We start from the raw sequence: 13,327 nt of genomic DNA on the forward strand, positions 1-13,327 counted from the left end.
TCTAGGAGATGTCCATTAATTGCGGTGTTTGTGTTTGGGAGTGCCCGGCCAGGTGGATTTTGAATCATTATTTTGGTCTTGTCAGTGTTAACTTGCATGCCAAAACGTTTGTATGCGGCATTGTATACGTTTGCTGTTAATTGAAGATCTTCTGCAGCCTGGCAGGGGGTGGCATTGTCGTCAGCATACTGCATTTCTCGTATTGTTGTGGTGGTGGTTTTAGTGGTTGCGCGCAGCCGGGCGAGGTTAAAGGCTCCTCCATCCATTGACATTCATAACAACTGCCAACATGCCCAGGTCTGGCCATTCTAGGACGTTCACCCCGAAAGCAGACTGCAAGATGCTAAAAATAGTCTCCAAAAACCATAAAATGTCATCACGGGACCTACAGTACCTACAGACCTACCTCTTGCTACTGTTAATATGAAAGTGCATGCCTCTGCAACCAGAAAGAGACTTCACAAGTTTAACCTTCATGGGAGGTGTGCAAGGAGGAAACCTTTGCTCTCCAAGAAGAACATGAAGGCCAGACTGAAGTTTGCCATAGTGAATGTAGACAAAGACCAGGACTTCTGGAATAATGTTCTTTGGACAGATGAATCTAAAATTGAATTATTTGGATACCAGAAAAGAAGCCGTAAACCCAATACAGCATTCCAGGAAAAGAACCTCATACCGAATGTGAAGCATGGAGGTGGAAGTGTCATGGTATGGGGATGCTTCGCTACAGCAGGACCTGGCCAGCTCACCATCATAGAATCCACCATGAATTCTATCACGTGTCAGAGGGTGCTTGAGGAACATGTGAGACCATTCGTGAAAAAATTAAAGCTGAAGAGAAACTGGACCCTGCAACATGACAATGACCTAAACATACCAGTAAATCCAAGGACTGGCTGAAAAGGAAGAAATGGGGAGTCCTGGAATGACCGAGTCAAGGCCCAGATCTTAATCCTATTGAGATGCTGTGGGGTGACTTGAAATGGGCTGTACATGCAGGAAACCCCTCAGACATCTCATAGCTGAAAGTATTCTGCGTTGAGGAGTGGGGCAAACTTTCTTCAGACCGATGTCAAAGACTTATAGATGGTTACAAAAAGCGTCTCACTGAAGTCATTTCAGCCAAAGAGGGTAACACTAGGGTCTCCTAACTTTTTCCTCAGTTAGAATACGCATTTTTGTTGATATATTTTTTTTAATGAGTAAAAACAATGTTCATTTTTGTCTTTTACCTACAATTACAAGATCAGACATTGATATGTGAACATTTCCTCACGGAGAACTGAAAATTTAATTTTTTTCACATGGCTGCAAGAGTTTGAGGGATACAAAATTATTCAGGGCTACTAAAATCCTATGGTGGTCCTGCTAAACTGAGTCGAGGGAGGCAGGGCTATTTCTTTCTTCAAAATATATGTGTAGTTATTTTTATTTATGTTTGGTTTGACAGTCAACATCTAAAAGGAGTGACATTAATCAGCTTAAAGTATATTTTGAAAAGCAAACTATTTACCAAGCTGCTGCTTATTTTGCAGTGAGTATAATTTACTGGCACCATACAATACTTGTAAAATGTTTGAGGGTTTAGGTCAAAAGCAAAAAAAACAAAAACAAAAAAAACAAATGGAAGGTGACCGATCATATCTACAGAAACAACTAATTTCGGTCACTTGTATCTTAAAGCAACCCTGTATTGCATTTTAGGTTCATCCTGACATTTCCCTGATTTTCACCCATGATTTTTTGTGTGTTGTATAGTTTTTGTATGCGTCTTACTCAGCTGGCTGATAGGAGATGAAGTTGTTAGTGGTGTGGCAGGACGCTGATCCGCATCTTCTGCATTCGCTGCTTCTTCGTCTTGTGCTAAGCTCGTTTCTTTTGCTCTCTTTGAAGGTGGCTCCTCCTCTCTAGTCTTTTCTTGAAGAGAGAGTACGGCTGAACTGGTTCTCTTTGAGGTTGGCGAGGAGGACACTGGCCTAACACAGGTTGCTGCTGATGCAGAACGGAGCTTTCTGGTGTACGGTTCTTCCTCTTCCTCCTCAGAATCCATTACAAGCCTTAATTCTAAATTGCGCCGTGAGGTGCGAAGCATTTGTCCCTCCAGCTCTCTATCACTTGTCGAAACATCGCTTCGCGGCTTCAACAAGGTTGGTTCTGTGTCCTCAGGTGCTTTTTCAGTCTGAGGCAATGTATTTACTTGCTGCTGCTCTGTTTGTTGTTCCATGTTCTCCGTAGCCTGCGAGGATTCGCACGTCTGATCTTTGGCTGTCGCCTCTTGTGTGGTTTTGTCCTTCAGTGGGCTCAAGATCTTCTCTTGGTGAACAGGGCTGGAAACTTGTGCTTGGACATGAGCTGATGGTCCTTTTTCTGCTGCAAAGATCAGGTCAATCTGTAGACACATAGGGAACCATGTTCGTAAAGATTCTTAGTAAATTCTACACCCTCTAGCAAAAAGTATGGAATCACCAGTCTCGGACGAGCACTCACTCAGACATTTTATTATGTAGAACAAACTCTGATAAAAAGTTTGAAAAAAAAATAAGGAATTGCAACTCTTTAGCATTCAGAAACACAAAAAGAAATGAATAAAACATTGTGGTGGTGAGTAAATGTTAGTTTTATAGAGCAAGTGCAGGGAAATAAATATGGAATCACTCCATTCTGAGGAAAAATATATGGAATCATAGGAAACAAACAGAAATAACAATCAGAACACATCTCTAGTATTTAGTTGCACCACCTCTGGCTTTTATGACAGCTTGCAGTCTCTGAGGCATGGACTTGATGATATTCGTCATCAATTTGGTGCCAACCCTCTTTGATTGCAGTTGCCAGATCAACCTTGCAGGTCGGAGCCTTGCTGTGGACCATTTTTTTCAATTCCCACCACAGGTTTTCAATAGGGTTGAGATCTGGGCCATTTGCAGGCCATGATATTGACTGGATGGGTCTTTCTCCAAGGAATGCTTTAACAGTTTTAGCTCTGTGGCATGATGCATTGTCATCTTGGAAAATGACATATTTTCAATTGAAGGGATAAGAAAGCGGTCCAAAATTTCAATCTAAACTTGTGCATTTATCGAAGATTTAATAATAATAATAATACATTTTATTTATAACGCACTTTACATTTGAAAACAAATCTCAAAGTGCACATCGCCAGAAAAATAAATAAATAAATAAATAAATAAAAAGACTAAGAATAATTAACCACAGCCATCTCAAAATTCGCCAAAGGCACTGGGCCTTTGAATTTTGATGTTTTCTTCAGGCAGTCATCTTTGTAAATCACACTGGAATGGCACCAAACAAAAGTTCCAGCATCATCACCTTGTCCAATGCAGATTCTTGACTCATCACTGAAAATAACCTTCATCATTCACAGTCCATGATTGCCTCTCCATAGCCCATTGCAGTCTTGTTCTTTTCTGTTTAAGTGTCAATGATGGTTTCCTTTTAGCTTTCCTGTATGAAAATCCAATTTCCTTTAGGCAATTTTGCACAGTTCTGTCACATACCTTGACTCCAGCTTTACCCCATTTCTTCTTCATTTGTCTCGTTGTACATCTTCAGTTTTTAAGACATATGGCCTTTAGTTGTTTGTCATGACGTTTGGATGTCTTTCTCGGTCTACCAGTACGCTTAACTTTAACAACCTCGCCATGCTGTTTTTTCTTAGTCCAGATTTTTGATACAGCTGACTGTGAACAGCCCACATCTTTGGTAACCATACTTGTAGCATTACTTTATTCAAGAAGTTTGATAATCCTCTCCTTGGTCTCAAGAGACATCTCTTGTTGGAGCCATGATTCTTGTGAATCTACTTTGTCCAGCAGCCCTCCAAGGTGTGATAACTGCACTGTTTTTAACTGCTGACTAACGAGCAGATCTAATCTGAGGCAGGGGCCCAATTAAGGAAAGGAAACTGACTGGGTGTGTCTGTATCTTCTACTCAACATGGAGTGATTCCATATTTTTTTCTTCAGAATGGAGTGATTCTATATTTCCCTGCACTTGCTCTATGAAAGTAACATTTATTGACCACCACAATGTTTTTTATTCATTTCTTTTAGTGTTTCTGAATGCCAAGGAGTTGCACTTTTGAACTAATTATTTTTCACAAGCTTTTTATCAGAGTTTGTTCTACATAATAAAATGTCTAAGTGAGTGCTCGTCCGAGACTGGTGATTCCATACTTTTTGCTAGGGGTTGTAGTAAGTAAAAGTGAGTACAGTACTAGAAGAATGGCTCAGCGTTTTGTAACGAGAAGTCAATACAACCGAATGGCAGATAAAACATACTTTCCTTAGAAATGCAGCTGTAATGTAGTAATAGTAAAAAACACCATAAAATGCGCAATCGCTTTTCCATCACTGTGTACAGTATAGGCATGTGCCGGTTACCGGTTTCACGGTTTACCGTGGAGTGAAAACGTCGCGGTTTCAAAACCACTAAAATTTTCCGGCAGACCGTAGGACGGTATTCGCTATTTTTCTTGTGTCAAAAATGCAGCCAGAAGCGGCTTGGCGCAGCAGCGCTCACCCCCTCCTGTTTGTTGCTGTGTGTGAGAGTGATGCTATCGGCTATACAGCCAGCTAACCCAAAAACAATTACTCCAAACATGAGGCGTACTGTTCTTCAATTTATTGAGCTCTCAAATCGTGGTAAGTTTAATATCCAAAATGAATACATTTAAAATGTTGTACAATTAGATTTTTCCATGTGAGTAGCTTCCACAGATTAGCACCATGGAAAAAGTTCGCCAAAAACAAAACACACATTTTTCTTTCAAATTCAATATACAAACACAGTAAAAGCTTACAAAGATGAATGTTAGCCTACGCTCAGCTGGGAGAGCAACTTCGTTGAGTGTTACAGCCGCAGAGTGAGAAAACAAGCTTGATTCGCTTGAATGAAGGGGAAAAAGTGATAGCATCAAAGATTGCTAATTGCGAACAATGATCTTGCCCTAAGTATAAATCCACGTTCGCTGGATCAAGGTGAGGTCTCACTCCCAATGTGTTTTTTTTTTTTTTTTTTTTTTTTAAGATGAAACCTTTCCACAACAATATTGACATTTTAACTAACTTATACATTTTTACGTAACTTATGAATTCCTTATGTTCTTTTTAACACAAAGGCATGACATCATGTAGACTAGAGTTGACACAGTGGCTGAAAATGGCGAAACTTCACTTAAGCTTTTCCACCCTCAAAAAAAAAGTCATGCAGTATAAATTTTTAAAAATTTTATTCAGAAGTGTTTTTACTTTATAGAAATTATTTTGTTCTTGCTGTAATCTTGTGCAACTTGAGCTGTGGCTGTGAGTATAGTCTATAAGTTATATTTATTTTAATTTTATTTCAAATATTTTTTTATCGATAATTTATTTATTTTAACAATATATTCATGTTCCAATTTGCAACTATGGTCTGAAAAAAAAAAATACTGTTCAATGGAAAAAAGTTTTTTTTTTTTTTTTTTTTAACCCATCTCAAAATTTTTGGGAGCTATTATTGCAATACCGTGAAACCGCAGTATTTTGAGAGGAGTCTGGCTGCAGCCCGCCTCTCTCAGTACCCTGCGCCGCTCTTCTCAGTACCCATCCCGCAGACAGGAAATGACGCAACACCGCAGCTCTCAGTCCCCTCAGACCGGAAATGTCGTCAACCCTTGCGACGAAAACAAGTTACGTTATTTCACCTCTCGCGAAAAAAACACGGTAAGTGGCCGCACTGAAAAAAAGTTTTTAAAAGCGTATGCATGTTTAAAAATGTTAAATAGTTAAACAACACTTGCGGTGAAAATATGAAGTGTTTATTCTGAGTTGAAAAGACCGTACTTATATCTAGTATTCTTAATGTAATTTAAATAATGTCTTCCTTTACTAACTGCATGTGACTTTGTTCTACTTATATTGTTTAATACGTACTGATGAATTCAGCAGCGAATTGGCTAATGCTGCTAATGCTTTTTACATTTTTTTTTCACAATGAACAGTCTTCTTTGTGTAGTTTTCATTATATTGCACTCTTATTTTTCATTATGTACATGCCTGCAATTCGCAGCTCGCTGTTTTTGTTGTTGTATGGTATTGTTGTTTTGCCTTCATTTGTTTTGTCTGGTCCTTTGTAGTTTGAATGTTGTCACATGATCCAAATAGGACAAGGTTGTAATTTTTTCTTGTTATTGTTACTCTGCTTAGCTATATATTTTTTCATTATTTTGTTTTTTTTTTTACTAGCTGCAAGATCACCACCCCATTGGGAAGAAACTAAATCACGACCCCCAAATGGTAGTCTTCCCATGCAGATACAGGGATGTCACACAGATCCAAATGGAAGTAAGTAGCATAAATAGTAATGTACTTTAGATTTTGGACTGTGCTGAACACTTTTTTTTTATAGACATCGAACAAACCCATAAATAAATAAATAAAACCCACTGTGCAGACAGGACCAATGGTGACAATATAAGACCATGCCGAGCTTCATGGACGGTTCAAACTCATCCTGCCCAGGAACGGCTGGTATGTTTTTATGTCTGAGACAAATGTTGTGCTCAGTGGAAATCTGGATAGGCTTATTATTCCTTATATTAGTTGACAATTGGACATAATTGATTATTTACTCTTTGTTTATTTAACCAATCAACATTCTCATTAGCTTATGCAAATCTTGAATATAAAGAGGCCAGAAATGGTGTTGATTGTCTAAAAAAAGAAAGTTTGATTGACACGTGCTGACTTTTGGAACGTTGGCCTGAACAATGAAATGGAATCAACTGTGAATTTTGAGGATTTAGTTTCTCTAAAGAACATAATGTCAATTGTACAAATAAGTAAAATGTAACTTTTTGTGTTTGTTTTTTTGCAGATATGAAATGCATATTTATAACTTGTCTAACAAGTAGCTCATTCAAAGGTATAAAAAAGTATTTTTTGGCCTGTGTAGGGTATTATTTTAACTATGTAGCCTACAGAATGCTTGTATGGGCTCATGTAGGTGTCTGCGTACGTTTGTATTTATATAACATATGTCCGTGTGTATAGATTATGTATTTTTCAGGGAAGGACCATATTTGTGGCTGACCCCTATGTTGTTGCAACATGGTGAAAGCCTACAGGATGTGACCCACACATGAATTTGCCTGTAAGGCTGATTAGTAACAACTACAACTTGGAGCATTGGTTCATTTTCAAAGAACAGTCAAATCATAACAAATTAAATGATCCAAATTCCAATTATTTGTGGGAAGAAAAACAGATCCAATCTTGAGATCAGAGAACTATTGTTATCTCTAATGAAATTCAGTAACCATTCATATTGGCATGGCGTTTCCATGATGATCCAGAATAGCCTTGTTTGGTTTTGAAGGTATGTTCCAGTCGATCCTTTTATGTTGCCCCTTCAATTAAAGCAGAATTGCACTCCAGATGATTCATCCAATCATTTGAAGCAAAATTCTAAAATGCCACTCTAAAATTGCGAATGTTTTGTTTCAAGGGCGTTGGCCCGGTCTCAACATTGGTAGGGACGAATATAATGCAAATAAGGTTGCTCAAAAGTTGGTGGGGACAACTTTAGCATCCTGAAAAGTTGGTCATGTTATGTCCCTACCGTCCCTATGCAAACCTACGCCCTTGTTTTGTTTGCATGAATCATTTAAACCTGACTGGTTGGTGTTCTTATGCATGGAAACACGTTTGTAATTGTTTAACTACTGTATTTAATATAAACCTATATTTTCAATTGCAGAAAACGTTGACAGTCAATCAACAGGGGGACATGGAAAGAGGATTGGAAGTGAAATAGAGGTATTTGTAAAAGTGTGTATATTCATTGATTCAAAACTTGAAGGAAGTGACTCGGTTAAATTCTTACGTTAGGGTTTTTCGGGACAGCCATAGGGGAAGGACTGTGGCATCTTCATGTTGATGGTAGGTGAGTTTAACTGTCCAATTTTGTCCTCTGTTATATTTGTATTCATTTATCCATTTGTAGTATGCTCTTTGCACTGTTCTGGATGCTCTCTTTGAGTTTAACCATTGTAAAATGAAGTTCACCGAATCATTCAAATTGGGCTACAAAATATCCTTGTCGTTATTCTTTATTTACACTTGTTTTTAATTTTTGTTAGACTGATATGCCAACTCTGAGGAAGTGGTGGTGTATATTGCTAGTGGACAATTTCAAACTTGGGTGCATGGTAAGTCTTTGAAACTGTTGATATGGCATTCATAGGAAAGTAGGTGCACAGCACCTTAATTCTTTGGTGGAAAATGTGGAATACTTATTTTTGTATTTTTTCAACTTAGGTGAGCCACAGGAAAGAGTTTGCCCATTGGACAGACAAGGCAAAAGCATTACTGCAGGGTGAAGTGCCACCAGTCTATCAGCTACAGAAGTGAAATTTGAATATAATTGCTGAGGTCAGCTTTTAAAGACTTTTTAGTGTCCATTACTCTGACGCACTTTTGAACATGTCCCCCTTTATTCACTGATTTATTTTTAGGAAGAGGTGCAACCACAGCTCCTTCAAGTTAGTGGTGGCCCACTCCAAAAAGATACGGCGGGAAAAAATGGTAAGATTATTTATATACCTAGTTTATTGCAATGCCTGAAAAGAAAAATCAAGTATCAATCATTTTTATTTTACTTATGTAATATTCAAATAGCTCTTTTCTTTCTCTTTTCCAATGAACAGTTTTGGTAAAAGGATTGTGCCAGACAGCACAAAAGCCTCGGACAGGGCTGGGGGGGGGTCAATGCAGTAGGAGTTCCCAAGCATCCTGCAGATGGAAGAGGATGAGCACGAACTACAATGTCTTGGAGCCATTCAAGTTCTGTTTCAACCATCTGGAAGATGGATTTACCTTTTTTGAGGAGATTGTTGATCAAAGAAAATATCTGGTATTCTCTCAATAATAATAAAAAAATAATAAAACTAAAAAAATAAAGTTTACCACATTAGAACTGGTTGTATTGAGTTCATTTTTCTACACTTATAAATTTGTTGTTTTTTTTTTTCTTTTATCCCAGATGTTAGTTGTAGGTAGTTTTAATTACCTGTGATAAAGGCGGGAGTGCTTGCCGAAAAATGTCAGGTAATTAAAACAACCTACAACTATTGTCTGGGATAAAAGAAAAAAACAACTAACACATGACAACTATTTTGTCATTTCTGTTTGAAATAAAGGTGCCTTTCCTGGAGCAGAAAGTTTAATATAGTTTCTGAATTAGTTAATTAGGATCTTCACCCACATGAATGAATTTAAGTAGCAAAATGAAAGACAAAATTGGTTTGGTTGCAACATTGAGAGAATATTACGTTTTTGATACATTAAATTGTAATGAAGCTATATTAATGTGTCCGTTCATAAAAATGTAAGGATGACAGCAATTTCTAATAATTCTCAATTGGAGTATATTTTACAATTGACAAACTAAAGTACACACTGTGATAGGTTACATGCGATCTTTCAGTCACCAATTAAACCTTTATTGCAGTAGTGTGTATTTTAATTTTGATGTACTGTAACCGTGTTTTTCATTTTGGTAAAATCAGCAGGCTTTAACAAACTGACCGCGCTTAAAGAGTTAATCTCCCGATTTCACCAAATCAATTTAAGGAGCATGGAAATAAATTATTATTTAAATAATAATGAGTGATGCTGAAACCGAAAATAAAAGACGTGCGAAAAGAAAAGTAAACTAGTATTTACGTTCGAATGGACGCTAACTATTACGATAAAACCGGAAGCTCGGAGGTCGAGCGCTGTTTCATGTTGTCATTTCCGGTCTGAGAGCTGCGATATTGCGTCACTTCCTGTCTGCGGGATGGGTACTGAGACGAGCGGCGCAGGGTACTGAGAGAGGCGGGCTGCAGCCAGACTCTCTTGAGTATTTTTGCTCACGGTTATCGTACCGTCAAAATCTCATACCGGCACATGCCTAGTACAGTATTGTGGCGAGTGACTCAGAGAAGAATGAGAGTTTTCGTATTGAACAGAAAACACCAGAATGTAACAACGGCAACCACTACTCTCAGTCATGGTTGTCACAACTACCCATGAACCATTGCAGACGTAACACACAATATAGAACAGTTGCTACAGTATGAATATCCAGCCGAGATGAATCCCTTGGTAATATTCCAGAAAATTGTACTTTTTTTTTCTTTTTAATCCAGCGTTTTGTTGTAGAGTACTCAAAGCCACAGCGTATCATCAGAGCACATTTAACATTTTTACATGAAACCGTAAAGTTTGAAAGCCAAAACAGTCTTTTGCTCAAAAGACGGTGCTGTCCCCACCACATTCAGGGAACTTATATGCTAATTTTTAAGAGTTTTGAATTAATTTTAATTTAAAATTTCGTCAAAATCCGCCAGCCATTTCAGAGTTTATCCGGAACGAGCACACTATGTTCCATTTATATATAGGTATAGATTAGCAGTGCAACGGTTTGCAGTTCAAAGCCGAACCGTACGGTTCGCCCTGTACGGTTCAATACGCCTTTATGAACCGCGCCTTTTCGGTTTTGCAATTAATTTATTCCCAACACTTGTGGAATGAATTGGTCGAGCTCTGTGTGCCTGTGTACACAGAAGCACAGTGAAGCGCAGCTGTAGAGAAATTCCTGCCCCGCGAGTAAATGTCCAATCGCTGTCAAGCACCTGTGTAATAGGAGCCGAGTAATGCCCTCTCTCACTTACGAGCGAAGTTAAAGTGAAACAAGAAAGAAAACAGAAAAAGCTATGGAGAGCGGAAGAGTGGAGAGACCGAATTTTGAGGAAACACCGGCTTCTTTTAAATCTGCGGTGTGGCAACATTTTGGTTTCCCCGTAGACTACAATGCGGAGGGAGAGAAAATATAACAAAGCAGGCACAGGTCAGGCACCTTCACTTGCAAATTGAGAAGTAAGTCACACTGTACATAGGACTCCTTTTAAATGGTGGGAGAAGGAAGAGGGCAAGTTCCCCTATTTGGAAAAAGTTGCTCAAAGGCATTTCTGTGTCCCAGGAACCTCTGCTCCAAGCGAAAGACTTTTCTCCACTGCAGGGGACATTGTCAGTGCATGCCGCTCTCGCCTTGCTCCAGAGAACGTCGACAGGGTTGTGTTTTTACATAAGAATCTCAAACTTGGAAAAAAAGAAATAATAATCTAAATAATAGCTATTATCTATTAACAGTAACTGTAACTAGGGTTGTTCCGATCATGTTTTTTTGCTCCCGATCCCATCCCGATCGTTTTAGTTTGAGTATCTGCCGATCCCGATAATTCCCGATCCGATTGCTTTTTTTGGCTCCCGATTCAATTCCGATCATTCACGATAATTTTTCCCGATCATATACATTTTGGCAATGCATTAAGAAAAAAATGAATAAAACTCGGACGAATATATACATTCAACATACAGTACATACGTACTGTATTTGCTTATTATGACAATAAATCCTCAAGATGGCATTTACATTATTAACACTCTTTCTGTGAGAGGGATCCACGGATAGAAAGACTTGGGATTTTGTGTATTGTGACTAAATACTGCCATCTAGTGTATTTGTTGAGCTTTCAGTTCAGATACTGCAGCATGCCCCAAGGCATGATGGGAAAGTGGAACCATGATGGGAAGTAAAACCATGACTGTGAGTCACGCTAACAATGGATATATCATCTGTGCTTTGAGAAATAAGTTGTAAAAACAATAATTTTCTACCACCTTATATTCCCAACCTGCTGCACCTAACACGTCAGACCAAAGGGAGAACGATTACAAGGTTAAATTCAATAGAGAGGCGGAGTCAAGGGCTGCCAATAGTCACGGAATCTGTCATTCGCTTGAGTAAACGAATCTATTTCGGAACATTCAGTAAAAAGATTCGTTCAAACTACTCGTTCTACGAATCGTTCGCCCCCCCCTCATCTCCCTCCCCGCCCAATTGAATCGTTCGGTTACTGTACGGGAAGTGACGTTGCCGAACGAATCACCAAAGACCGCTTCGCAGTATAACTGAACGGGAAGTGACATTCTTGTTCCCTCCCTTTCTCTTGCACACAGGCTCCTCATTGACCACTCGTCGTAGTTTCAGTAATGAGTGACAGGCAATATCATTCTGCTTTCACAGACAGCCTCGTCTCCCTCCCGCTGCTGCAAAAGCGAGGGAGAACTTCCGCGTCGTCTGTCCAAGTTCTATGGGCTCAAAGTCATGGCTCGTGCTAGCATTTCGATTGAGGACACGGTTAAACATTTTCCTTTTGTTGGGGGAGCGGGGGGTCGGGGGCGCACGGACTTTCTTTAGCATGTTCTTGATCACATTTACAATGCTTGCTGTCACGAAAATAAAAATAAATCGAAAGTTTAATTTCAAAATATGGAACGACCAACACATCATATTTACCTCTCGCTCTGTTGTATTTTTGTTTTTATGCTCATCACTATTATTTTTAGTTACTATTGTTAAAACTATAAGTGTAAATAGCTAGTTGTCGAATGTGCTGCTCTGAAATAAAGACAATACTACATTTTGATATTTGACAGTTTCATTGCAAATCAGTATTAAGATGATCGTATTGAATTTTTGCACTGGTATTAATAAATAAAATAATCCGGTCAACTCCCCTGTCGTCCCCGCATCTCAGATCGTCAAATGCTGACGAGAAATGATTGCTTGCTCTTTACGATGTCGCCTTTCTACCCTCATTAGTCTGTTAAGAAAAATGTAGACATATTGCGACATCTCCCGTGTCTGCGTGCGTTGTTTTGGGGCGCTTGAGTAGCGCATGATGGACGGATTGACCTAATTTGTCAAACCAACCGACACGCTCTGACACGAAAAAAACAAAAACAAAAAAAAACACTCGGAAAAAATTGACATGTATATACAGTTTCATTGCAAATCAGTATTATGGTGATCGTATTGAATTTTTGCACTGGTATTAATAAATAAAATAATCCGGTCAGCTCCCCTGTCGTCCCCGCATCTCAGATCGTCAAATGCTGACAAGAAATAATTGCTCTTTACGATATCGCCTTTCTACTCTCATTAGTCTGTTAAGAAAAATGTAGACATATTGCGACATCTCCCGTGTCCATGTGCGTTATTTTGATGGACGGATTGACATAATTTGTCAAACCAACCAACACGAAAAAATAAAAAATAAAACACTTGGAAAAAATGGACATGTATATACCGTTTCATTGCAAATCAGTATTATGGTGATCATACTAAATATTTTTTTCTGTGCACATATGAGGTAAATATCGCTGCCATGAAGCCTCCTTATAGTGAGTTCTTTGCCCCCTTCATTGCCGTCACGCGA

At 38.7% G+C, this 13,327-nt stretch overlaps 1 protein-coding gene and 2 long non-coding RNA genes across 8 annotated transcripts in view; 2 read left to right on the forward strand and 1 right to left on the reverse strand.

Moving 5' to 3' along the window:
- Positions 1 to 13,327, reverse strand: part of terf2ip (telomeric repeat binding factor 2, interacting protein) — a 54,519-nt gene that overhangs the window by 13,082 nt on the left and 28,110 nt on the right. For both annotated transcript variants that reach the window (XM_057846213.1, XM_057846212.1), the window contains one exon: positions 1,777 to 2,389. In XM_057846213.1, coding sequence (XP_057702196.1) covers positions 1,777 to 2,389 — 613 coding nt within the window. The remainder of the gene's footprint in view (positions 1 to 1,776; positions 2,390 to 13,327) is intronic.
- On the forward strand, positions 5,553 to 7,798 carry LOC130921871 (uncharacterized). Its single transcript, XR_009064418.1, has 4 exons — positions 5,553 to 5,723; positions 6,246 to 6,344; positions 6,454 to 6,530; positions 7,759 to 7,798. It is a non-coding gene; the product is annotated as an uncharacterized LOC130921871 (long non-coding RNA).
- On the forward strand, positions 7,795 to 9,009 carry LOC130921870 (uncharacterized). 5 transcript variants are annotated; one of them, XR_009064414.1, is made up of 6 exons: positions 7,795 to 7,817; positions 7,890 to 7,940; positions 8,141 to 8,209; positions 8,319 to 8,432; positions 8,516 to 8,585; positions 8,708 to 9,005. It is a non-coding gene; the product is annotated as an uncharacterized LOC130921870 (long non-coding RNA). The 5 variants fall into 5 exon arrangements; XR_009064413.1 differs by having other exon boundaries at positions 7,890 to 8,209; positions 8,708 to 9,009; XR_009064416.1 differs by lacking the exon at positions 8,141 to 8,209 and having other exon boundaries at positions 7,796 to 7,817; positions 7,890 to 7,944; positions 8,708 to 9,003.

This window comes from Corythoichthys intestinalis, chromosome 9 (assembly GCF_030265065.1).
Source record: "Corythoichthys intestinalis isolate RoL2023-P3 chromosome 9, ASM3026506v1, whole genome shotgun sequence".
Classification (NCBI taxonomy): domain Eukaryota; kingdom Metazoa; phylum Chordata; class Actinopteri; order Syngnathiformes; family Syngnathidae; genus Corythoichthys; species Corythoichthys intestinalis.